The 27,694-nt window shown below is 38.0% G+C and overlaps 1 protein-coding gene across 1 annotated transcript in view; it reads right to left on the bottom strand.

Moving 5' to 3' along the window:
- The window catches only part of COL4A4 (collagen type IV alpha 4 chain), a gene marked incomplete at its 5' end in the record, with an annotated part of 71,073 nt that overhangs the window by 28,414 nt on the left and 14,965 nt on the right, over positions 1–27,694 (bottom strand). Inside the window, 19 exon segments of the mRNA XM_082486829.1 lie at positions 886–958; positions 3,404–3,567; positions 3,900–3,992; positions 4,580–4,744; positions 5,319–5,423; positions 6,917–6,986; positions 12,189–12,242; positions 13,346–13,390; positions 14,090–14,149; positions 16,196–16,249; positions 17,418–17,498; positions 18,070–18,111; positions 18,285–18,320; positions 18,826–18,888; positions 19,654–19,689; positions 19,920–19,988; positions 22,806–22,922; positions 24,611–24,655; positions 25,602–25,692. Coding sequence (XP_082342955.1) covers positions 886–958; positions 3,404–3,567; positions 3,900–3,992; positions 4,580–4,744; positions 5,319–5,423; positions 6,917–6,986; positions 12,189–12,242; positions 13,346–13,390; positions 14,090–14,149; positions 16,196–16,249; positions 17,418–17,498; positions 18,070–18,111; positions 18,285–18,320; positions 18,826–18,888; positions 19,654–19,689; positions 19,920–19,988; positions 22,806–22,922; positions 24,611–24,655; positions 25,602–25,692 — 1,463 coding nt within the window.

Genomic DNA, 27,694 nt, shown 5'->3' with positions numbered 1-27,694 from the left:
AATATTTGCATCAATATCCCCCAAAATATTTTTAATTTTTTCTTTATTCTTTTTTTTCACCCCTAGATTTCTTTTGTACTGATATTAATGAAAATGTCATTTTTGCATAAAGAACAATAAAAATATTCTAACCCAAAGATTCATTTTGCTGTGTCCAGAAATACTTTACAAATAAACAGCAAATGTTTTCCCTGCTCCAACATCTGTAAACAAACACAGGCATCCAAAGCTATACTAACTTTTCACAAACAATAAGATGGACAATCTTTTGTCTAAATAATTAGTTTAGCATTTCTAACTAAGCTTTGCCATCAGATTGCTGTAATTTCTTGTTCTTGTACTCTTTTGCTTTTGCAAATCATAACCATAACTGGAGTGGTTTTGATCTATTTAATTACAAGAATTTTAGTTGTGCAACTGGTGGCCTATTGTTTCTCTTCAATGCCTGGTCAAGAGTAATTTTTAGAAATAAGAGCAGGAATCTGAATAGCCATTGAGACTTTGAGTGGCTTCTATACAATAGTATTTCTTCATGCTTTCACATTAATTGTATTCTGCTTAGTCTTTCTATACAGATCTCTGTAAGGCCCTGATTATCAATCATATGGCATGAAAATTAATTTGTTAGCATTAATAACAAGCTGTTAAAACTGTTTTATGGCTCAACTATAGAATAAAAACCACAAAATCCTGTGTTGATCTTGTGTTGAGCAAGAAGGAAATGAACGAGATGGTACCAAGAAAGCAGTTAGGATATACATGACCTTTAGGCTTCAGTCACTTACTAAATGACTTTATTAAAGAGTAGATGAATATGGTTGTCTCACACTATTGCGCAGGCATTGTATAGAAAACAAAAAGGATAATGATACAATGTGTGTTTACCTTTTATTCTAACTCTTCCTGGATCTCCCTTCTCTCCTTTTTCACCATGTTGTCCAGCAGAACCAGGTATCCCCTTACCATTGAGGGGGGGGAAAAAAAAGGTCAGTTATCTCCAGCAAGGAATCACTGTGGGAATTGAGGGGAAAATTAGGTATCTATGTCTTGCTCTTGTATTGTTTCCCAAAACCAGACCAATTAAAGTAACATGCCAAAAAGAAATGCTTATCTCTCTTGATGTCTATAAAGAGGTGTGTGAATGGCACCTGGCCTTTTCAGCCTGACTGTGCCAAATACGCAGATACACAACTATAACAAACTGTAAGGCTAGAAGAATCAGGTCCATGGCTGTATACAGCTGTGTCTGTAAATGCAAGAACATTACGATGCAAACAATTCACAAACTCTTCCCTCTGCAGACTTCAACCCACAATCCATTGAGGCTACACAGGAAGGGATTCTCTGGAGTGTGGTGACTGCTGGATAAGGCCGTCCACCCAGAAGTGAACACAGTACTAGGTAAGTGATGCTTTTTTTTCCTGAGTGAAAGCCTACAAAGCTGCCAATAAAAACAATTCATCTATGTCTAGTACCTGGTATTGTCAGAAGAATCTATGACTTGACAGGTTTCAAGGGCAAAATAAGTAATTTTCTATAGTTTTATGCTGATTTGTGCTCTTAGTTCTCCAAGCACTGTGCAGTTTGCATATCATCATTTGTGATGGTCTGATCTTGCAATAGTATATGTGGGTAAATATATTTTACCATGTGAAATTTACACAGAAGTGAAAGGCCACTAGGGTTGAAAAACTGGGGTATTATTTAGCCAGTTTCCTCTGTTATTCAAAATCTTTCACTAAGAAATAGGTGGAGAAAATACAATTTGTAAAGTGATTGTAAACAATGACAATTGTAAAACAGGCAGGAGACTTCTGGAAAATGTGGTGTATCTGGAACAAGCAATGACTATTTGCTAAAATGTCTAGATCTTTAAGTTGGCAGTGATGAGTTATTAGTTTTTGAAAAGTGAAATGTTATATTTGGAAAGAAGAGAGAGCAGAAAAATGGGAAAAGTATATATATATATGTAGGAAATCCACTAGACCAAAGAACTTCTGTATTGAAGTGAATTACTTCTTTCCAAACCGATTACTTAGTCCTTGTTTCTTGCTTAAGTAACCTAAGAACACCACAGTGTTCAGGACAAGGCTTCAGGGTTTACTTTAGAATCACAAGGGCTAAAACATACTTTCAAAAGTAACAAAGAAAAGAAAAATAAAGACAAATGCAAAGCTTGTAATGAAACCATTGAAACTAGAAGGACAGAGCCCCTCCACCTCCTTCCTTCAGTCGCACAGTGGTTTTGTTTTGTTTTTTTTTCTTTTGAAAGAAAACATTCTGGAAACTTTTAAGCTATTCCTCATGTGAAAAAGAGTTCTGCTATTAAAACAAAACAAAACCTCAAAAAACCCAAACAAACAAACAAACAAAAACCCACATAGAGTCATGAAGCCAAGCATATCTACCTATATTTTCAAAGAAATTTCTTTCACACACAAGAACGTATACTAAAAATAACCACCTCTATTTGGCATCATTTTGGTATGCAGCATCCTGCATGTACAGTCCGTGTACCAGACCAGAACAAGTGGAACAAAATCACAGCAACTTTAATAAGTCATCTTATAATGTACTCCTAAGGAAATTAAAGTGGTGTTTGGAATTATTGCTCACTGTGGGGAATAAGGTAAACTATATGAAGCACATTAAATAATAGCACTGAGTTAGGCAACAAGCATCACCCAGTAAATTACTGACCCAGGAAACATCTAGGTCTTGGGCTCAAATTTACCTTGTTTGTTAATCCTGCTGACAGCCAATATTAAAGTAGAAATACACATCTGATCTAAATGTACCTTTTAAATACTTCTTAATTATTTTCTTCCTTCCATCTTGCCGTGAGAAAATCTTTATAGTGTTTTTTCCATGAAAAACTGGATGTTAGATTTGTTAATACTGGAATGAATTGGTCTTAAGAAAAAATGAACATTGTATGCCGATGTCAAATGATTCTAGTGCTCAGAATCTTTACTACCAAAAAGCTAATTCAGTTTCTGCTCTTGAGGAACTTGAAATGAAATTGTTAGATTGCAAGGAAGCTACTCGAGCAAATGAAAAGTCTTTATTTTGATTATTATAGTAATTTTTCCTTCTAAGAACTATTAAATCAAGGGCAAAATTTTTATCCTATTTCATAGGACATACATGAGTTTTCCTAAGCCTCCTCACTACCCCACAAAGTGTGGGATTCTGTCCCTCAGTGTAAAACTGCCCACTGCCACAAGAGAAATCACACAGAAGCTAATAAAATACATCCTCCAACAAGACTGTAATAAGCAACAGTAGATAAAACTTTCAGATAGTTTTCCAGGGCAATTTCTCCACCACTCTGCTTAAATGTCTCCTGCCTAAGTGGTAACTTGATGTTATTTATTTATTGAAGTTCACGAAAACTACTCACAGGAAGCCCTGGTGATCCCATTGCACCAGATAAGCCTGGATCGCCCTTTTCTCCATGTCGTCCTGGATATCCCATTTGTCCTTTCTTTCCTTGAGTACCTGGAGGTCCTTGCATACCACGGGGACCAGGAGGACCAACACTACATGAGCAGAGGCCTTGATTTCCTACGTGAATGCATCAAAATTACATTGAAACAGTTGCAAAATTAATACACAAAAAATAACAGTACCCTTCTTTTCTGTGTGAGTAGTGCATAGACAATTTATCTCATTATGGCCTTCAAAGGAGCGAAGTGCATCAGTCTCTTTTTACAGTGCCAAATAACTGGTGCACTGACATGACTCTACTGACTTAGAAGTCCCAGTGCTAACAGGCCATTTAATTCCACACTTTGATGGGCCTTATCCTCCAAGTTACAATAAAATTCTTGCAAATTTAGGTCTGACATTATCTGGCAAAGGTCTCATTCAAATTGTTGCTATCCAGGCATACTTACCCTTTTCTCCTTTTTCACCTTTTCTTCCTGGAAGGCCTATCTGACCTTTTGCTCCAGGTTCTCCAGGGGCCCCTCTGTCAGTACAGATTACACCTTTGAAAAAACAAAATGTACATCTAGTATAAATCAGGTTGACTGTTTCCACAACTTAGGTCACGTGTTCTTTTCTCCCCTATCTTGTTATCCTCACATGAAAAGCTAGAGAACTTACAAAATGCTTTACGAGTTGTTGCTTATAGATCGTACTACACGAGTCAGTCTGGCTAGAGTTGATGTTGACATGTGGCTTTTTCATTGCCACTACTTCTTTCTTTTTCCATGGTAGAATTTTACGACTCTTTTTTTTTTTTTTTTTTTTTTTTTTTTTTTTTTTACCAAAGGTGCTGATTTGGGCTTCCTCCCCAGTTTGCTGTGTTTTTAACTTCAGGTGATTATTTTTAGGGGCATTTGTCGTATATGTGACTTTGTGGGTTTAAATCACCCAGAAAACTATGAAAATCTTGACATCTCAATGATTGACAACTAAATGGAAAAACAAGTGTTCTATGTCACATGATAAGTTTGATATATCTGTCAAAATCCACTTTTCACCTCTATGTTTTTTGTAGGAGCAACAAAAGCAATGAATCTATTAATATGCAGAATGATATTCTTGCCATATAAATTCTTGTTGAACCTACTGGGTAGTCCAGGTAAGCCTTGTCTTCCTGGCTGTCCTGGTAGGCCTGGTGGTCCAGGAAATCCAGGTCTTCCTCGAATTGATTCACCTGTTCCAGGAAAACCAGGGTCACCTTGAAAACCTTGAGGTCCTGGTGCCCCACTTACTCCTGGCAGGCCAGGCAGACCTATAAAGAAAATAATGGTATATGGCTTCATATTAACAATTACTACAAGGTATCAAGGAGGAAATTACAGACCATTCAGAACTGTCCTCAAGAAGGGCTTCTATATAACAAAGACCTAAATCTTTAGGATTCTCAGGAAAAGAGGTTCCTGCTTTAGACCTTCAAATGCTTCTTTTCCTCCTCTCCATTATCTCATTTCCAGACATCCCAGTTAATCTAGTTCCTTATACAGAGCAAAGTCATCCTCTTCACCTTCCTTTATATCTTTTTGAGATGGAGAATAGAATTTTTGAGCACAGCACTCCATATACAGGCATGCCATGTATTTATACTGCACAGTAGCATTCTGCTTTGTCTTCTGTTCCTGTTCTAGTAATTCCTAATGTTCTGCTTGGATCATTTTGGTTCTTTTTTTGGCCACTAAGTGCAGAGCAAATACTTTTACTGAACTCTTTGTAGAGCTCAAATCCTTATGTTGGTGAATTGCATCAAGCGAGAACAAAGAACACTTTTCTTTTAGCTGCTTTCCTTCCTACTGGTATATAGTTCATATGTTATTCCCTACTTCTCTTACTTGTTCCATCATCTCCTGGTCTTCCTAGCAGGCCTGCAGGACCAGTTGGTCCAACTGACCCCAGATCACCAGCAGGACCCGGAAATCCAGGATCTCCTTGTGGACCTACACAGAATTATAAAAACATGTGAATTGAACACCTTATGCAATTGACAGCTTAAATCTAAATTAAAGTGCAACCAAAATTATAATTTGGGAACTACACAAAAGTAAAATTCAGTAACTTCTTCTGTCTTTATGAAACATTTTTAAATGTGTAACAATTTAATTTTAAGGTGGGAGGATTTGGTTACTTTTCTATGGATTCCTGCCCATTTCATGGGCAGAGATTTAAGTCTTCATCACTCTGTAGTAGTATCTTTGTGCTACATATTTCAGAATGCCAAGAGAAGTGCTTGCCCAAAAATAAATACACGTAGCATTTAAAATAAATGTGCATCTCATGTTATGCACATTTGGCACTGCACCACAGGGAGGTAATTTCAGGATCAACCTAGATGAAATTATACAATTTTTAAAAAATATATTTTCAAAATTGTGATAATGAATACATTTTAAAATTGCAATTACATAGTGATAAATAAAACCTGAATCAGATATAAAGGGCTTCATTACATTGGAAAATCAAGATATTGGTAGTAGTTCTGTTCTCAGACAATTCTGCTAAAGGCCTATAACTCTGAAGAATGTATCCACTCCACCACCATGCACATGATTAAATGTTACTTGAGGTTTTAGCATGGGGTTAAGTCTTTTGTTGCATGGTCTAGAAATACACAGAAGCTGATGGAAAACAAATTTAATTGATTTTTGGATAAGGTCCCTATCTAATGGGGAGCTTCTGCTGAACTGGGGTTGTGTTGTAACTTACTTCTGTGTTCACAGTCAGCATTTGCTGCACTAGAAATACAATTTATGAGAAGCTCTCTGTTAAAGAATTTTTACAATACAGGTTCCCCAAGTGTGAGATGCCCAAGTAAATCCCTCCAGGCAGCAGGCTTGGCTGTTCCCCACTGCCTTCTGCTATGAGGTAAGAACTTCCACACACCTTTTCATCAATTAGATTATAAAGATGGGGTTAGAGGGAGCTGGGACATAAAAACCCAGCCTGAGGTTTAGGTAGGAAGATTGACAGGTGTTCTGCTGGGAGTATGAGTTCCAGGATTTCACCCCTGCTATGCAACAGGAAGCTTAATTGTAGTCTAAAATCTGTGTTTTGTGGCAATTCTGAAAATAGGAATTCTAAATTATAACGGGAAGCCCAGTTTTCTTATTTGCTGTCCATTATCCAGCATGGGCTTATTTTTCATAGCTTTTTCCTCAGTAAGCATAGGTCCAAAAACTAGGGGTAGTCCTGCAGATCTAGCTGTGACTGTATGCATAAAGATCTTTCAAGCGAACATTTAATCTGAAACTTGAATGTTTAACGTAGTTCTAGTAAGATCAGTGAGACACAAACAAACACAGAATATGGGCACTAGGAAGATAATGTTTTATGATCCTGTCCCCTGAATCTCTAGCGATCACTTTCAAATGCATTACAAAATAGGTCCTACAAACTTTGTACAGGAGAAAGACTAGTTAAAACTAGCTATAACCTTTTATAGGAAGCAGCGGAGTTCCAACAGCTCCAGGAGGACCTGGGGGCCCTTTTTCTCCTGGATCTCCCTGTAAGAGTCCAACAATAAATTTTACTGATAGATACAAATATGCAGTGTACTAGCATATAACTGAAAATTGCAACAATGGTGGGGTATGGAAGGATGTGACACGTATCACCTGGGAAACTCAATTTTGACACTTTATAGCATTTAAAACCAGGCAACAAGATTTAAAATCATTATCTTTCAGGATACTGGTGACTAAACAGTAATATACCTATTGTACATATCTATTTGACTCTTCAGAACTTGTGACTGCTGAATTTGATTTCATTCATGTATTATAAAGATGAATCAATTACAGTAAATCAGTACCCTGTTTGAGATGTTTTAACAACCAAGCTGTAATTATTTGCCTTAAAATTCAGTAACAGAATTTGGAAATTACTTCTATGATGACACATAAGCATTAAGAAAAGAGGTTTCACAGTCTGACAGATACTATTGACGGTAAGAGATACTCAAAGTTCTTATACAAAGTTTAAAACATCTGCCTCAGAGAAACATAAAAGTGCCTACTAATGGCAAGGAAAATCACTTCTGCTTGGAGGATTTCTAAATTAGCTTGGATTTTGATCTTTAGAACTGCAAGTGAAGTGGACTTCAGGGAAGTCTTTTATGTGGCAAATTGTATTAGACTTTTTGCTTTGTAGATTAGGAATCAACCCTGCTCTATACAGCAAATGGGAACTGAGAAAACAAGAATGTGAATGTGGGAACTGCGTAGTGAGGTTGCATTCCTGGGACTGGAGTTCAGGGCCTTTTAGGACACAGACAAGGAGAACTGGGACTACAAAACTGGATACCCATTCTTACGCAAGTAAAAACAAGGAGTCTGTGCCTCTTTCTGGGCAATTTTTTTAAATTGATATCTATATGATATTTAAACAGTTCTGGAGCTGTCACTGACCGCATTCCTCTTGACCTTTGGCCCTTTGGCTGGCCTTTTTCCTCTGATTGTATCTTGCATAATGAAATAACATCATTGTGTCATCTTTGGCTATTTTAAACAGGAATGCAATTTTATCTTCCCTAATGACAGAGAAGAGTCTTCTGTGCGGCAGGAAAGATAAAAAGAAACCTAGCATTTTTCCTTCTCTGATAAATTTACAAATTATTTTGAGATTTAAAATTAATTTAATGATGATGAAAGTATCAAAGATTTGTACAATAGATGGATATGGCCCAAGTCTTATATGACTTTCACTCTGATTTTAAATTGATACAACCAGAACACAACAAAGAACTGAAGAATCAATGAGCCACGGTCAAAATTGTCAGTTCTTGGTATCTCCTCAAGTGCCAAATTCCAGTGGTGGTCTCTGAAAATATGCCTTTAGGCTGTTAGGTCTTATGACCTAGCAGTTCCGTACTTGCTGTGTTTTCACGGTTGGTACACTCCTACATAGTGGCATGCATATAAAATCATAGAATTGTCTAGGTTGGAAGGGACCTTTAAGATCATTGGAAGAGACCCTAAGACCATCAAGTCCAACCATTAACCTAACACTGCCAAAACCACCATGTCCCTAAGCACCACGTCTACCCGTCTTTTGCATACCTCCAGGGATGGTGACTCTACCACTTCCCTGGGCAGTCTGTTCCAATGCTTAACAACCCTTTCTGTGAAGAACTTTTTCCTAATATCCAGTCTAAACCTACCCTGGCATAACTTGAAGCCATTTCCTCTTGTCCTATCGCGTGTTACTAGTGAGAAAAGGCCGACACCCACCCCTCTACAACCTCCTTTCAGGTAGCTGTAGAGAGCGATAAAGTCTCCCCTCAGCCTCCTTTTCTCCAGACTAAACACCCCCAGTTCCGTCAGCTGCTCCTCATAAGACTTGTGCTCCAGATCCCTCACCAGCTTCACTGTCCTTCTCTGGACACGCTCCAGCACTTCAATATCTTTCGTGTAGTGAGGGGCCCAAAACTGAACACAGTACTCAAGGTGGGGCCTCACCAGTGCTGAGTACAGGGGAACGATCACTTCCTTCGTCCTGCTCACCACGCTATCCCTGATACAGGCCAGGATACTGTTTGCCCCTTGGCCACCTGGGCACACTGCTGGCTCATATTCAGCTGGCTCTTGACCAATACCCCCAGTCCTTCTCCACCAGGCAGCTTTCCAGCCATTCTTCCCCAAGTCTGTAACGCTGCATGGGGTTGTGGTGACCCAAGTGCAGGACCCGGCACTTGGCTTTATTGCACTGGCTGTAACCCATTGATCCAGCCTGTCTAGATCCCTCTGTAGAGCCATCCTACCTTCAAACACATCAACATTCCTGCCAAACTTAGTGTCCTCTGCAAACTTACTGAGGGTGCACTCAATCTCCTCATCCAGATCGTTGATAAAGATATTATAGAGAACCAACCCCAGTACTGAGCCCGGGGGAACACCACTTGTGACTGGCCACCAACTAGATTTAACTCCATTCAGCACTACTCTCCAGGCATGGCCATCCAGCCAGTTTTTTACCCAGCAGAGTTCACCCATCCAAGCCATGTTTGGATTATTTTGTTCACTGATACTGTCTTCAATTTCCATATATATTACAGGAGTCTTGACTTGCGAATAGTTTATAAAAAAAAAAAAAAAATTAAAATGCCAAAAACATCCAACAGAAGCATATTTCTCATGTATTCTGTAACCTGGAGTCGTCTTAAAATGAAAGCATATAATCACTGATCAGTTTTACTGATATCTCTATTAAGCATTAAACACAGCATTTGTTCTGTAAGTTTCTATAGCCTTATATAATTTCAATGGCCAAGAACATTTTGCACTTCTTGTAAAGACCATTCCTTATTTTAATGAGACTCATTCCATTAGTAGCAGAGACAAATGGTCTCAGAGTGATTTCAACAGGACTCATATCCTCTCTTGTATTTTGTCTGAAGTTGCCTTCTGTGTTTTTTCATATTTATCACAGAATGGTTGAAGTTAGAAGGGACCACTGGAGAGTATCTTGTCCAATTCCCCTGCTGAAGCAGGACCACCTACAGATGGTTGCCCAGGACCATGTCCAGACAGTTTTAGAGTATCTCCAAGGATGGAGACCAGTGCTAAGTAGAGGGGGCAAGGATCACCTCACTCAGCCTGCTGGCAATACTCTTCCTAATGCAGCCCAGGATACCATTAGCTGCTTTTGCAGCAACGGCATGTTTCTGGCACACAGAGCTGCCAATGTTCAGACTTAAGGATCAAAAGGTATGCCAACAATTCCTTGAAGTCCATTCTTTGCTTTAAGCAAAAGTTAACATTTTTTAAAGATGAAATCTACTTTGAATGCAACTGTTTTTTTTCCTGACTCTTTCTTTCTCTTAAATCTGAATGTATCTTAGATTCTATTTGAACATGTTTATTTCAGAAAATCTACATGAGAATGGGTTATTCTCAGGAGGGGTTTTAATCATAATCTTGTTCCTCCAGTTTATGTGATTTTATCATAAGCAACACCTGGTGTGGCCAGATGAACAGTTGATGCAGACTAGATAGATATGCACTTTCAGGAATAATCAGATTTATCCAGTTCTTCAAGCAAAACTACAGCATGTGCGCAATCATTCTGAACTTTGCGTACCTGCATGAGTTAACCTGTTTTTTTTTAAGTTGTGTCTACACTTGATTAGTTGTCTTTTGCTCCTGTATTTGCAATTGGAATTTCATGTTTTCAAGTCATTACTGAGGGCATTCAAACTTTTCCCTAGTATAATCTACTAACAATTAATTATACTTTGCTTACTGTTCATAGTGTTAATCGATGGCTTCTCAGACTCTGGGCTAATCAATGGAGACTGTAGAATGCACTGTTTTGTCTATACAACATCTTGTCTCAAGTTTATTAATGATGCCCCCAACTAAAACAATATGCACATCAGGGTGAGTACTTTTTAACAATACAACACTTAAGGTTTCATTCTAGTTTTGGGAAGTAATGGACTGTAATGATCTTTCTGTTACTAAGACATGCAGTGTTTCTGTCTAATGGGTATCTGAATGATCCCACACTGTTGTGAAGCTCCTAATGGACAAATGGCAGAAAAATGAACGTTTTTTTTTCCCCAGTATGACTACATAGATGAAATATTGGTTGAAGAAGTTGATCTAGCACTCTCCTGGCAGTCCTAGCTTTTAAAAAAGTAAGTCTGTGACTAAACCAGATGTTTTTGTTGTACTTTTACTTATTTACTCCATATGCTTGTCATTTTTCATTTGTAAACTTGCTTCTTGAAAACCTGTTTGTTGCTTTTTATTTGTCTGTTTTCAACTGCGTCTTTAGCAGTATACTACTTATGGCAAGTTTGGACCAGCCACAGTTTATTTCCTTTTGTCATCACAGATTATGTAGAGCGTGTTCTCATCTTAACCTTCAATTTATAACAGAGGTGATTCTTGCTAAAATCTCTTGAGTGTCATTCCTCTGATTTCACAGGTGCAACCACTTGTGCTTTAGGGAAAGTTACTGTTTTATATGCAGCTTTCCAAAAAGATTATTTCAGAGAGAAATAAACACTTCTTGACTTTTGTATTTCAGAATATTTAGGGGCAAATTCGTCAGTGTCACAATTTCTGCAGTACTGTTTTTGTCCTCTGTACTGTGGTAATAACTGAGATGAGCTTTTTCAACCCTGCTGTCTCTACTGATGATCCTGTCCAATTTCCATTCTGGTAACTGTCTTGGAAAAGCTACTTATGTGAACAGGCAAAGAGACTTTGGTAAGTCATGCAAACAAGCCCATCTGAATCAAATTTTGCCACTTCATTTAATGCCGATTATCATATTAGTTCATGGACCAAAGTTATTAGGATCATACTGTTACCTAAATAGCAGGTTCCTTTACTTAGCATACGTCTCTGGGAAACGCAGCTCAACCATGAATAACTTGGTGTACTCAATTGATGGATTACGTAACTATACTGGTATAGTTAAAGGTAACTATTGGCAATTGGGATTAACCAATTTCTATGGTATGCAAAATGGAATTTCCGCTCTCATATGCACCAAGCAGGAATGTTTACTTACATTGTTATTTAATACCACTGTTAGGTAACTATGACTATCATGAAAATGGTAAATCTTAAAAGTATTTATGACTGTAGGAAAGAAAATGGTCTGATAAGCAAGTTTATTTGGAAGGGATTATTAGCATTTATATAGGGGAGTGTATGTGCGTGCACTTGCGCATGTGTGTTTGTTGGCTTTTTTACCTGTATACCTGGATAGCCAGGTTGTCCAGGAAAACCAGCAAATCCTGTTTCCCCCTGGAAAGCGTCACATAAAAATAATTTGATTAATCCGTTAAGACATTAATATAAGCAAGTAATTGGACAAAAACCAGTAAGGCAGTCACACAATATTGTCGTGTTATAATAGCATCTGCAGTCTGTTTCAGAAAATCTCTGGGTTTGTAGAAGAGATGGTATGTTTCACAGTATCTCTTCTGTTAAAAAAAAAAAAAAACAAACAAACAAACAAAAAAACCCACAACATGTATCACCGGGTTATTTAGATAATGGTCAGCAGATTCAGTGTAGCTGGGGCACAGAACTAGCTGGAATACATACCAACAGACTCTAACAGACTGTCTGCTTAATACAGCTGAAATTGGTTTGCTGCCTGCTGAAATACTACTGCATGGCAGGCAGCTGCATATCAGCTTCTCCTCTCCTTTCATGATCTAATATATTCATCATCCAGTATTCAAACTCGTTAGGTAGGCAGTGGTAAAAAACAGTGTAAAAAATAATTTTGCAGAGATAAAACAGTCATCTGGAACATAACTCTAGGTGCAAATATCTGTACATTAATGGGATTTATGAATAACATGATCATTCCCTTAACTAAATTTGAAAATGAGCTGGAGAGAAGAGATAAGAAAAAAGGCAAGATGTAGATCTATATACCCATATCTGTTGTTCTTTACTCCAGTAAGATGCTCTAAGTTTATAACTAACATTTAGCAGACTTAACAGCAAAACTGGAATTTATTGAGTCACAAATCTAAACAGAACATGCATATGACACAAAATTACAAAACCAGTGTCACTCTGGCAACCAAAGTTACCATGCTTTGTAACTTTTCGATCATGTTATATGCATGTCCTACTGGCTTTTCCTACTGGCTTTTCCTCCTGCTTGCAACTTCAGATCCCATTAGCCAATTTCAGCCAAATTTCAGAGACTGGTAGCAATTCAAAGACCAAGAGTTCATATATCTGCTGCTGCAGTAGGTAGAAGGAGAGAAAGAAAGGAATGCAACGTGAGCTATCAAGTATGCGGAAATCCCAAATCTGCACAAATCCACAGAAAACCAAATCTCACTGATCCCACTGTTCAGGGAGCTGCTTATACTTTGTCTTCTTACCTTCATTCCAGGAAAACCTGCAGGTCCATAAGAACCAGGATTACCCTGATAAAAGCAAATAGAATATGAGCTAAAACAGCAAAAGCTTATTCAAAAGTACACCTATTCAGAATTGCCGAGCAGTTAATGCTCCTTAGCTAATTATTACTTGGGATATTTCCCAGTATTATTATTATTCAGAATTTCTGAGCAGTTAATATTCCTTAGATAATTATTGCTTGGGATATTTCCCAAATACTTTGCAAAATTTTTGCAAATACTTTATATGAGATGGGCATGAATTTGAACTATAGCCCAAAGAAAACGAGACAGATCTTCACTTAATTTTTTTATCATATTTCACAAAGCACTGTAGTGGACATGTTGCTCCATGTGAGCACTGGTAGGCAAATCAAGCACAAGCTGCTGTAAAAAATTGCCATTGGCAGGCATGGAATACCTTAAAATTACTGTGTTAGTACTGTGCTACTCTAGAGAAGCTTGGTACAGCTCTAAATATTTAGAAGGTAACTCAACAGATTTAATTTCTTTCCAAGGACAGAAAGCTTCTATGAGCTTATGTTTAAGTCTGAGACAGGGTGAGTCCTGGGGCAGGACTCCGAAGTATTCTATACATATAGTATGATAGATTAGTTTAAAAAAATCCTTAAAATCTTCCTTGGAAATGCAAACTTAAACAGCTAAATATATTATGAACCTAATTATAGTGAATTTGTGAAGTAATTTATTCTGCAACTTCCTTACCCGCAATCCAGGGAATCCAGGAATGCCTTTTTCACCTTTTTCTCCTCTCCCAAGTATACCCTGGAGCATTCAAAATACTTTGTTTAAACAAGATGGTCAGTGAAGTTTGCCATAAATTTTGGTTTTTGTTCACATTTGTTAAGTTATGTATGTATTAGGTTAATGGTTCTTGTTTCACTTGCTAGGCTCAATCACTGGGGCTTACTTTACACAGCACTAATAGCAGTGCCTATGTAGCTTCAGTTATTCAAGGAACCTGCTGTGGTTTCTTCTCCAAGCTTAATGTGCTTTCAGCAGTTCAATTTTTTTTTAAAGCTCTGTGCATCTTTTGGGCTGCATCAGTCAACTTCTCAGTTCCTGCTTGTAACTAACAAGTGTACTATTATCTACATGGACAGCTACTCCTGGAGCAAGCATATAAAGCTCACCTTTTTTTGGAGTAAATCTGATACAGAAAGATCCGTTTTGTCTCCTTTTCCAGGGCTAAGTAACAGTGGTCCTTTTATGATGCAAAATGAATTTGTGAAAAAGTACTAGACTTATAATTCAGAAATGTGATGTTCAGGCTTCTAGTTTCCTCTTTTCTGCCTACAAAGCTAAATAAGTTTTTAACATAAACTAGACTTGTTCTTTTGTCCCCAGTTATCTTCTGTTTTTCTGAGATCTGGTAGTTTCCTGCCTGTGGATTTTCTCCTCCAAATCTATCAGCAATAAAGATTCCAGCATCTTTTTTTGTGGGTGCTTCTGTTCAGCATCCAGGAACTCCTTGCTGGTACACCAATGTTTAAATTAATTATGCTGACAGAAAGAAAAGCTAGCATAGACAGCAAACAGCAACTCTTTCTCCAAACAGGTGGCTCTGCCTTCTCTATTCTTGAGGATACCTATAATGTGAAGTTAAAGTCTTTTCCTAACATACTTAGGGAAACATACATCATAGAATCATAGAATGGTTTATGTTGGAAAGGACCTCGAAGATCACCGAGTTCCAACCCCCCTGCCATAGACAGGGACACCTCCCACTAGACCAGGTTGCCCAAGGCCATGTCCAACCTGGGCTTGAACACCTCCAGGGATGGGGCCTCAACCACCTCTCTGGGCAACCTGGTCCAGTGCCTTACCACCCTTAAAGTGAAAAACTTCTTCCTAATATTTAATCTGAACCTGCCCTTTTCCAGTTTAAAGCCATTCCCCCTTGTCCAATCGCTACATGCCCTAGTAAAAAGTCCTTCCCCAGCTCTCCTGTAGGCCCCCTTTAGGTACTGGAAGGCCGCAATAAGATCTCCCCAGAGCCTTCTCTTCTCCAGGCTCTTTCAGTGAACTCTTTCAGCCTCTCCTCATAGGAGAGGTGCTCCAGCCCTCGGATCATCCTCATGGCTCTCCTCTGGACACGCTCCAGCAGGTCCATGTCCTTCTTATGTTGGGGACTCCAGAGCTGGATGCAGTACTCCAGGTGGGGTCTCACGAGAGTGGAGTAGAGGGGCAGAATCACCTCCTTTGACCTGCTGGCCACACTACTTCTGATGCAGCCCAGGATACGGTTGGTCTTCTGGGCTGTGATCGCACATTGCTGGCTCATGATGAGCTTCTTGTCAATCAGCACCCCCAGGTCCTTCTCCTCAGGGCTGCTCTCCAGCTGTTCCCCACCGAGCCTGTATTTGTGCTTGGGATTGCCCCGACACTGATGTAGGATCTTGCTCTTGGCCTTGTTGAACTGCATGAGGTTGGCTTGGGCCCACCTCTGCAGCCTGTCCAGGTCCCTCTGGATGGCATCCCTCCCCTCCAGCATGCCGATCTCTATTTCTCTTCTTGAGAAAAAAACAATCTGTGCTTCTCTTTTCCTCATGGTCCCAGTTCATTATGTGTCAATAGCTAAACTGGAAACAACACTGACCTTTCACTACAGGCAACATACAATAGGTAACCTATAAAACAGACTCAGAAAGATTTTCAAAATATTTTTGCTTTCACACTGATCTGGGTGGTGATTAAATTACACAGCACAAATGCTGTTATTTCTTCAGTCATCTTGTGCTTTAAATGATTAACTTAACCACAGAAGAACTTCGCCAGCACCATAAAAAAAATAATCACCATATTACTTACTTTGGGTCCACGTGGCCCTCTATATCCTGTTACTCCAGGTAGTCCTTTTTGGCCCTACATATACAAGGAAAGTTTTTGTGTATATTAATACGCAGGATAGGCCTCTGTGCTGTTTAACCTTTTTGAAGTCCTGTTCTGAATTAAAACTGTTAAATAGTGTTTTCTTAAGCCCTGGGCCTGTTCGTCAAGGTGTAGCAGGCAGAAGAAAATAAGAAAAACAATTATGTACTGATTTTAATTTATGTTAAAACTGTCAAAACAGCATAATGACTCTGGAGTGAGACAGGTGCATCTTTTTACCTGCAGGTACCTGCTAAATGAGACTTTGCTCCTGCAAATATGCATGGCCGTAGTTCTTTTTTGTTTGCTACAAGTATTCACGTGCATAAATCTACACTTTCGTGCATAGCCCCAATCTGAATGGGATGCATGGCGTGTGCTGCACAGCAGCATATGTCACACTGCAGTAAAATGGGGAGTTAATATAAGTTCTTTTGGCCCTTTCTCTCTTCCTCATACACCAGCCACCATTTGCATAACCACAGCCTAAGATCCAATACATGAAATTTATCTGTTCCCTGAGGTGAGGCTGCAGGGGCTGGCAATCCCAAATTCACCTTTTCATTTGTGTATTCAAGCAAATCAGACTTGAGGACATAGAGACTCCACTATAGGGCTCTGTAATGCAATTTTTGTAACTTCTGTTCTTTTTAAACAAAAATTCTAATGTTTTAAGGTGCACAACTGGGGCTACAGTAGGTGTGATATTGAAGTACAGTAAACAACAAGAACTTACATTAAAAATAGACAACAAAATCACACTTAATTTTCATATTAAAAGAGCACCCTAGAAGGGTGCTAAAGATCTGAAAAATAAAAGTGTTAGTGAAGAGTCACAAAAGAGATTTTAATACCAGAGTAACCAACTTTACCTGAGATGCCTGAAATATGATTTGCTAATGACAAAAAGTGAAGAAAACGCAAAGCAAGGGCAGTATCTCCTTTCATCAAGACAGTCTTCCCTCAAGGATGTGAGCTAAAGTACACATGAGCTCTCCTGTCCTGAAAGCCTGTAGGAAGGGTGCTGAATGACAGGATTTCTGCTGAAGCTGATGATTTATTATAGAAAGAAGGATTTTTCCTATACTATCCTTGCAAAAATTACATCACAAGGTTGTATGTGCCAGGTTGAGCACAGTTAAATATGAAGACAAATTAACACCTTTTCTCCTTTGAACAGCTGAGCTCCAGGTGGTCCAACTAACAGTGGTGACCCAGGTGGCCCAGGAAGTCCAACATCACCCTGTAGAAGCCAAAGGAACAGCAGAGACATTCTGTTTCATGCAGAAGTCACTGGACAAATTCATAGAAGAAAAGAACCAAATATTCCACATTTGTTCTGTAAGTCCTGAGTACACTAACAGGTGGAGATTGGGAGAGGAACTATTATTATGTGCTTGTCCTTTCCCTACACCCTTTCCTTGGCATCTGTTGCTGGACACAGCAACAGGTGAGATTCAGTGACTGACCTGGTACAACCACTGTTACTGGAGGGTACTGTTGTGATTACTTGGACAGTGTCTGTGCAGAAAGTAATTGCTATGTAAATGATAACTAAGATATTGATCGTTGCTTTTCAAAACCTCCAGAATATGCTTGATTCCTGTATGCAGCTCACCGAAGTAATCAATTCTGCACAGAATTAATTGAGTCAATAACTTATATTACTTCTCCTTCTCTTCTAACATTAGTGGGAGCACATAGCCACAAATTAATGGGTTGCAGGGAACCCAACAAGACTCTTATACTTCTAATTCTACAGCAATAATATATTTAATAATATTTGATTTATTTAGTAATATTTGTTTTCTTACCGGCTCCCCCTTTTGTCCGTCCACTCCAATACCTGGATTTCCCTAATTGACAAAAATACACACAGTTTGAAGATAAGCAGAAAATTCTGACATTAGAATTTAATCAAGTAACTTCTTTGAAAACTTGCTAACAAATAACCACAAGTGATATTTCAAATATTTGTATAAATTAATCTATTATTTCACTAACAACTTCAGGAAAAGTCATTGCCTACCTGTTCACCTGGCAAACCAGGGTAGCCTGGAATACCCTTTAAAAGAGAATGAAGAAAAGTTAGTATGTCTGATTTAGACACAGCTTTGTTTTGAAAATTACCGCCTCTTACCAGCAGCACCTAGAGGTAGAATTTCCTCTTGGGATGTACCTATCCCAAAGTGCAACCAGTCACTGCTTTCACAAGGGCTGAACTCTGGCTTCCTACTTTCCTGTCTCCCACAAGGTGGCCTTGAGGAAAGGGAATAAGGAGAGAGCACTAGCAGCATTCCTCCATGACCACAGACTGCCAGGATGAAACATGTTCATGCAGATATGGGAGGGAACAACATTTCAGTGACTAGTCCAACCCAAACTACAACAATGCTCCAGTTCCTGAACTTCCAAAGTCATAAGGTAAGGCAAAAATCTCTCTTTTTACCATCTGCCTCAAAAAATATTTCTAGGCTTTGATTCATATTAAGGCAAGTTCTAAAATCGGTAGACCAGAATTTACACATATCCTGAAAATGCAAGGTTGTATAACCACAATGCGATCTTACAGGCAAGCCTGGTTGTCCTGGGTATCCAGATGGGCCCGTTGTACCTCTTGACCCTCTAGGTCCCTGGAAGAGATGGCAAAAGTTCTGTTTGTGAAAATACCAAGAGCTTACCCTTTTCTCCACAAAACTAGTCCCTGCAAAATGCCTGTATCACTTGGACTCAGTCTACTGGCCACTGCATTCCACCCATGGTCTGAAGCTTACACCACGCCTGAAACCTCACTGTCACCAGAGCAGCTCAGCACCAGCTTCTGGATAATACTGTACAGATACTGGACAATGCAGTTATATGTTATTAATGTATTGAAAGAATACTTTGTCAGTAATTGTGCTACCGTGTAGGGACTTGATACAGTTCATTAGCGAATACTTTTTTGAAGGGCATAAGAAGAGGAACCCGAAGCCATTAAGAGTGTGAATCAGCAAGCAAATTAAACTCTCTCTTCTTCTCATATGTTTTTATGGCCAAAATATAGTAGTGTGCTACATGTTCTTGGGAGATCCACTAGATACTGTTGAAGAAGTTATCACGTCTATGCATCTTGAATTTCATGGAGAAAATATTCCGCAAACTGTGAGTACCAGGGTGACAATTGCTCAATGCACAGCTAACACAGATGGGTGTGGTCTCTTTCTGCTCTTTTTCAGCCAGCATGAACTGGTCATGGGGGCAGACTATAGGGACTTGAAGTTTGTTAGACTTTATTCTGGAATTTTGCTATTTGAGGCAGGCAGGGAAAACCCCCAATATTTCTTTACTGTACTAATAAGGAAGAGTTGAAAGATCTTCAAAACAAAAAGCATGTGTAGGGCCCACTGACTACTTACAGGCATGCCAGGGGGTCCAGGATCACCTCTGTCTCCCTGTAATAACAACCATTTAGCAAAGGAATCATTATAAGCTTTGTTGTGGTTATTTTCTAACTTTACAGCTACTAAGATCACAAGCTATCTGTTCCAGTTGTATATTTACTTTTAATCTTTTTTTTTTTTTGTACCAAGCTTTATTAAACAGTATGGAGTTATAAGAACAATTACATTTGCCATAAAAGCTTTCCTACAAGATATGATTTTTTTCACAATCAGATACTTACTGGAGGTCCTTTTCCAAAATATGAAACATACACTGAATTTCCTTTTTCTCCTTTTTGCCCTGGATTACCCTTTAAAGAAAAAAAAAGTCTTTTAAAACATGATCCACTTACTGATATCCTACACTTCTATGGAGATTGAATGATAATTTCTCGGACTATGCTTTTCTGGTGCCCATACATCACTAGGTAATCCACTAGAACCACCATCACTTCATGAGCATTTTGCAGTTCTTTCATCAAACAAGACCCTTAAAAGTGAAACTGCCATCTGTACAGTTGAGCAAAACAGCTCTTCACAGCTTCTTGACTCTTGCTGTGTTAGATGCCTTTTAGCTCTTGGATACTTCAGTATTCTACAATCTTCATAAATCTTGCCTTTAGTATCAAGTATATCAATATGCCTACCTTTTCTTTCAGTGAGTTGGTGGCTTTAAGTATTACTGCTCTGCCTTCTCCAAAAGTTCATGCTATGATTTAGAAGAATCTAGTGTGAATCTGCATACAGTTAAAAAGCTGAAAGTATGGACTGTGTTACATGCATAATCTTGAACATTTCTGTCTATTAGGAAACATGTTTCACAGTCTATAAAAAAAAAGCCAACCTGATGCCTAAAGGACCGTTTTTTTCTGAAAACTAAGTTCCCATGGTACATGCTGTGGAGTCCTTTATAAAACTTTGACAATCTTAGCACCCTCAAAACTTCAATCTGACTTAGCAGGAGCAGATGATTGCTTTTGCAAAATTTAATTGTAATGCTCAACTGAGCATGATATGTACATATTTGAAGAACGTATATATATGACATTACTTCTGAAGTTTTCTCATTTTAATATGAGAAACCACTTAACTATTGATTTCAATAAAATAGGATACTGTTTTTCATAGAATTTAACCACCTTAAAACTGTACCAGTTTCCTGATATACATTGGCTGCTCAAATCCTGAAGTCAGAATGAAAGATGGAAAGTACTTATCCCTGGAATGGTACAATAAAAAGAAGAGTTACATCTGTCCACAGTGGGATATAGCTACAGTAGACTGGATGCAGATTACAGGTCAAATGACGACTGCTAGGGAACACATAAACACACCAAAAGTTATATTTGTCTTTGGTTATTTCATATGTGATCTCTTGTGTAATAAAACACCTTTATTAGATTCAGTTTGTTACCTTCTCCGTGACTTAGGTAAGGGCTTACAAATAGAAACTACTTTCTTTTCCAATTTATTGGTGAGGTAAATGAACACATTCTACAAGGTAACAGAAGTAAAGCTGATAAATATGTTCATAGTGCTAAATAAAATTATATGGGACAGCATTATAAATAAGAATAACATAATAATGGTAACTGTACTATATAGTCAAGTTTGTACTTGGTGCAACAGATTGATTTAAAAATAGGCAATCTGCATAGAGAGGCTGGAATAGCATTCTCATACACAAGCAAATATGGTTACTATGTCTTGTTTTTCTGGGCAGCTAAATTAATTTGCACTGGAATTATAGTGTGCATATCCAAGGCTACATGCCTATTGAGTCTCCCATTCTTTGTAGGTTGCGAATACTTTTCTAGGCCTGCCAAAGAGCATGCTCCTGGAATTGGGAGGATCTATGCTGTAATTTGTCCCATGTCTCATTTTTCCTGTATTTAATTTGGCTAATTATAAAATGCAAAACTCTATTTTGAAAGCCGTAAGAAGTAATAAAGGTAAAATTAGCATTTGAGCTGAAGTTATTTTAGCATTTGGAGGGTTAATGGGGTTACTTTGAGAAGTATAACAAATGAGGTTATCATCAAGTTTTTTATCAAGCTGTGTATTTCATAGCATTTATTATGGTCCAAGACTGAAATTCTATGTTTTCTCTAATTGCTATGTTTTTTATAACATCTTTTCAGTCTGGCACCCACTGCACATTTTTTGATTCCCTACGGCTGAATCTTATTTAACTCTTACTAAACACATTTGACTTTTCATGTAAATTGCATTTGTTTTTATTGTTTTATTTAGAAAATTTCAAGGAAGCTCTTACACCAACTAATCAGCTATTAATCATTCAGAACAAAAACTTGTTTCCACAAAAAGTCAAAGACTGGGGATTAGATCTGTCCAGCAAAATTTCTCTGGAGCTACAGTAATTTATATCCCTTACTGACATGAATCTGTGTTTTATCTTCATTAGAAGAGCACTGCTAACTATTTAAACAATTTTAAAATGCTTTCCATTTTAACAGCAGAAGTAAACAACATCAAGTGCTAATTTTAAACATTTTAACTGAAACAATCTCTATGTATACAGACAAACACCCAGGCAAGACTAGGTGTGAACAGTGCAGTCATGAATAGGTATGTGTAAAAAGTGGCACATGAAACTTTAAGAGTATGATTTTGGAAGAGATCTACTAATACTTGTGTGATCAACCACTAAAAAATCTTCAAGCGTTACAGGACTTAGATTTGTTGAAGCTTCGACTTATTGCTAACTCATCTCAGGTATGTCCCTACTATTAAGGTTTTTAAGAAATTTCAAGTATTGATAAATGGTATGATGGCTTCAAGCTACTCCTTCTCAGTTGTACTTCCATGAAATGGTATTAGCCTTGGCGTGGTTACACACTGGGGAAACAAAGTAGAATTCAACTCACAAGGTAGACATATATACTTTACGGATACAGGAACTTATTTCACATTCAAGCTTACACTTACTCCGTTAAGGCACCAAGTGTCCTTCACTCCCATTAGCCTTAGTAAGAATGCTTGGAAATTCATTGTGCAGCGTAAAGCTAGTGCCAAAGTCTAAAACTCCTTTCATTTTAAGAGCTGTTCGCTTGGAGGAAAATGTACATATAAGTTATTCATAGACAGTAGGAATGCCTTTCACATACATAAGGACCTCTTGGTCCACTATAGCCATTTTCGCCTGGAAATCCTGGATCTCCTCTTGAGCCATTGTAGCCATCTAAACCACTCTTGCCCCTGGGTCCTTCACTGCCTGGTAATCCCTGAAAGACAGTTCAATATTTATTAGACATACACCATGATAAATAGGGAATTACTTTTAAATTAACAGAACACTTCAGAAACAAATATCTTAGATCTGAAACAGAGGACATCTCACAGTGGTCCCAGCTTCATACTCTTTGCATTAGAAATATTTTCTATTGTGATCAATAGATTTTTTTTCATGTATAACAAATGATGTAAGTATTTTCTATCTTGTTCTTTGATGCATAGCAAATATAATAGGGACAGCACTGTTTAAGAGGACCAGACTGAGCTCTCACTTGAGTCAAAAAGTAACGTGCTATCTTCTCAGAGAAAGCTCTAGCCCTCTAAATATAACCTTTCTTGTGGCTGTAAAGAAATACATAAAAGTCATCAAAAGCAGCCTCATATTTTTAATTGATAGGATAAAACACGGAAAAACGGGACACAGCTTGACTCAAGCATACAGTAATCTCAGAGATTATGCCTATACATTCAAGAATTGAGGAATTGATTTTCTAACCTAGCAAGAACTCACACGTCCAGCTGGGGGTTAGTTCTACTGCAAATTAGAGACTAGGCAATACAAACACTGAGATTTCCCTTGAAATGGTCTTTCCATTGGAGGAAAAGTTATTTTGACAGAGCTAAACATTTTTGTAGGGCACAAATAGTAATTTTGACCCACATTTCTTGGTTTTGGGGAGGTGTGTGTCTGAAAAGTCATCAGGAAAGTATTGTGGCCATTTGCCTGAAATATTTTTGTCAATTTTACCTTCTTACCTATCTTCAAGGTTCTTCATCCCAATTTGTGGACATTGTTTTTTCATTAATATTTTTCATAAAAAGAATATACATTTCCTGGGAGCGCTTCTTTTTTCTGCTGAATTTTGGCCTTGTGACCTTTACCTTATACAGACATTCTGGCAACAGTCCCATTGTCAAGTGTGGACAGCTGACAAGCAGATGCTAAGACACCCACTCAGTTTCTGGTTCTGTTTTCACTTTCAAAATCCAACATTCTAACTTTGATCCATATGAAACTAATAACAGCATAGGAATTAAGTTCCAATAAACAGCGTTTTTCAAATACTGTATCCAAGAGATATTATCTTTCTTTTACCACACCCTTTTCCACACTGAAGACAACATGCAGAAAATTATACAATTACGTGCTTATAAAGATATATTTAGGACCCACTTTCCCTCTTCAGTCCCTATTCAGGTTAAAATTACCGGACTCAGTGGTTGCTTTTTTTCCCCTGCAAAAGGACTACAAGCAAAAATCAGAACGTTTGAACAGAAAACAGTACATCATTTGAGATACTTTCAGAGATGTTAGGAATGCAGCAACCAGACTAAAGCCTACTATAGAGCCTGACGAAAACAAACTCATTATTTTTAACCCTAGCACTGACACACACTGCATGGACATGGACTAGTCTCTACCTTCACTGCCCCACTTCTGCATGAAATTAACATACTGACCTCATTGGGATTTTGTGGAGTTTGTTATCCGTAGTAAACACAGTTGAAGTTAAGCCAGCTATTTTATATTTTTGCAAAACATGTAATTCCATAGGTGACATGATATCAATAGGTTTGAAGCCAAAAAAAATTATTGAATGTATTATTTTATTGGAGGACTTGCTATAACTTTATAGAAACTGTAATTTTAGTAAAGCAATATTCATTCAATACGTACAGGAACACCATCTAAACCAGGAAATCCTGGGACTCCAGTTGGGCCCTAAAAACAGGTGAAATGGAAAAAAAAAAAGTTGCCGAGGTCATTAACTGTTAAAAAGAATGAAAAACAAGAATATGTGATACTATATAGCTAGAAACAAGAATCAGTCTTGTTTGAAATATGAATCAAAAGCCACAACTGTCATAAATAGATATCTGAAAAAAGTTATATGGGCTTAGCAGGAGCTAGTGCCAATAAGCTACCCATGTAACAGACGATACAGTATAAGACAAAAGTCTAACTCTCACACTCATTTATTCTCCAAAGATTATAAAATGACAGAGAAGGGGAAGTTGCCTATAACTTATGAAATAATTCTGTATATAATTTCACGACCCAGCTCCTGTTTTGATAATACCAGCAGCACGATTTCTATTTACAGGGATTACATTTCAGGTGTGCTAGATACCAACATTAGTAATTTCAGTCATCCACTGAGATCAGTGGAATTAGACCGTTAAAACTAATGTAAAGTACCAAAAGCCAAGTACAGGGATTGTACAGCTATGAAAGATAAGGACCTGAACTGCAATTTATACTCCATAAGTGGTAATAAAATTCTGTTTAGTGTACAGCACTTTTAAAAGCACCATACTCCTCCTTCCAGCTCCACATTCCTCCTTCTTTGAGGTTAAGGAGAATAACATAGTATATAACAATTGGAGACTGGGTCTGTTTCATTTTATTTTATGCCTTCTGACAATTCTAATTTTGCAATCCACAGCAAAAATCCTCTGAAACATTTTTTCAAGGAAAGCTATGAGAATTTTCAGTGAGAATTTTGTGTGAGCAAGAGTATAGTTTGGCAAATGCTTTCTGATCATTCAGGTTCTGTTTCACTTGCCAATATTTAATGTTACATACTGTATAGGCTTAAAAGAGCCGTCTATGGTGTTTCCTACCTTATCACCTTTTTCTCCAGCTGGCCCAGGCTGCCCATTCTCACCTCTCCGTCCTTTTTCCCCTGGCAGACCAGCTGGTCCTGTAGATCCCAAGGACCCAATTGGACCCTGAGCTCCCAGCTCACCAGGCTGACCCTGAAAAGAGTCCAAAGAAGTTAATGACTACTGCTGTAAACCTCACAGCAGGCAGTATTTTGGAGGTGACTGCATGGATGAAACAAGGCTTACAATGTATACATACTCATGATTCAAAACAGCTTGCTGTACAGCCTGCAGATCTGTTCCATGTATTAGATGCTATAGGAACAGGACCTTCAAATTTAACAACTTGCTCAAGTGGATAATTTCTTTTCACCTTCATCAGGCCTCCAGCACCACCTCTCTGAGATGCCTGGGATAAATTACCGGTCTTCCTGGCTCTACCACTGTAAGTATCACCTTCTGCAAGTGTAAGAGACCACTAAGCATTCTATTTTTGCTACCACAGAAGCAATGGCTCATTCTAGACAAAGGAACTTTGTACACAACTAGAATAAATAGAGGGAGTTCCCTCTTTTAAGTCACACTATATGCTAATTATCTTAAGTTTTTCTAGCTCACATATCTTCCATCATCACTCTCAGACCTTAATGCCTTATTTAAAACTTGTGAAGTCTCCTGCAGGAATAAAATTACAGTGATTAGCCAACAAATTTACAGAAAGTACCAATTTTAATAGATTGTATTAAAATGGTTTGGGAGGTTGCAGAATGTCATTTATCTACAAATAGCTATAAATTGACTATCTGTACCTACAGTACCATACAGACCATCTCCATGTATTTCTACTAACTTTTCCAAGGTAATATATATTTGCCTGAAATAAAAATACTTCCCACACCAACTGGATTTTTCAGTCTATAACATTGGTGTGGAGTTGTTTGGGATTTTTTGCAGTTTTTTTTCTGTGCTGCTGAACAACTATTAAATCATAGCTTCAAAGTGCTGAATAAAGCAAGCTTTCTAATCAGACTTCACATGTGAGCTGTCTACCCTTTCACCATACAAAATCTACATATTTACAGGTCTCTATTTCTCTTACTTATCTTTTTTATTCTGTATCAATATCTTTGTTTAGCTATAACTTGTTTCCCACCTGAAGAGTGTTTTGCTTTCTTTGCAGAATTTATCAATTATTTATACCACATTATTAAAAAAGAGAGCAAAAGGGAGCCCCATGCATTCCTGAGAAAAGCACTAGGACCACTTGAGGGCAGTAAAGGATATTTCAGTACAACCTCCATTCACAGAAATGACAAGACCATATGTTTATTTCTATGAATGGATTGAAAGAAAACAAAATGACAGAAAAGCTGATTGTAAGCTTCAGGAGTCAAATTATATTGAAGCAACAGAACTGAATTGTTTGCTTCTCAGTGTAAACGTTTCAACAGACTGAATCTGAACAAAATCTTATCTTGTGAATTGCAAGCAGGGACCTAAACCTCTTTTTCTTTCTATTTATTCTCTATTTGTCTCTTAAAATATATCAATAAAATCAGTGTGATTTAATAGTCACACATGAAGGGAAGAAATGTACAGTGTGCATCATCCAATCGAATCAGCAAAGAAAGAATAATGAGAACATAACTTACTACATGCTTGGAACAGGAACATACTGTAGGCTTACGCTGTACTGGAACCAGGACTGGATCACTACTGGCCCTGAAGCTATGAACAGGAATTTAGTCCACAGGCTAGGAAAAGAAGTCCTACACTCACAGATAAGGACTACCTGAAAAAGTATCCTCATACAACTTATGTTCTGTTTGCTGTTACTGGCTCCTCTCACTTACACCTTGATCCTCTTTCCAGTGAAGTCACTGGCAAAAATTCCAGGGCAGAATCAGCACGTTGTCTTCAGCAACAGTTACAATTTTCTTGATACCATAATTTGAGCAGTGTAAAATATTATGCAAATTAAGGGCTACTAGTATTAAAAACTGCTGATTCTGCATCCTTGTTAACAATTAATGGACAGTCAGGATTCTGGGTGTTTAATTTGAGTATTTGCTTGCATGAACAGTTGCAGCCTGTCTATTGGCAGTGCCTTGCATACCCACTGTTGTAAAACTGAATTTATTCATTGAAATACTCT

Source organism: Vanellus vanellus (assembly GCF_965231255.1).
Source record: "Vanellus vanellus genome assembly, chromosome: 8".
In the NCBI taxonomy this organism is placed as follows: Eukaryota; Metazoa; Chordata; class Aves; order Charadriiformes; family Charadriidae; genus Vanellus; species Vanellus vanellus.
The sequence above is the reverse complement of the archived record's forward strand: the minus strand, read 5'-3'. Positions and strand labels throughout refer to the sequence as shown.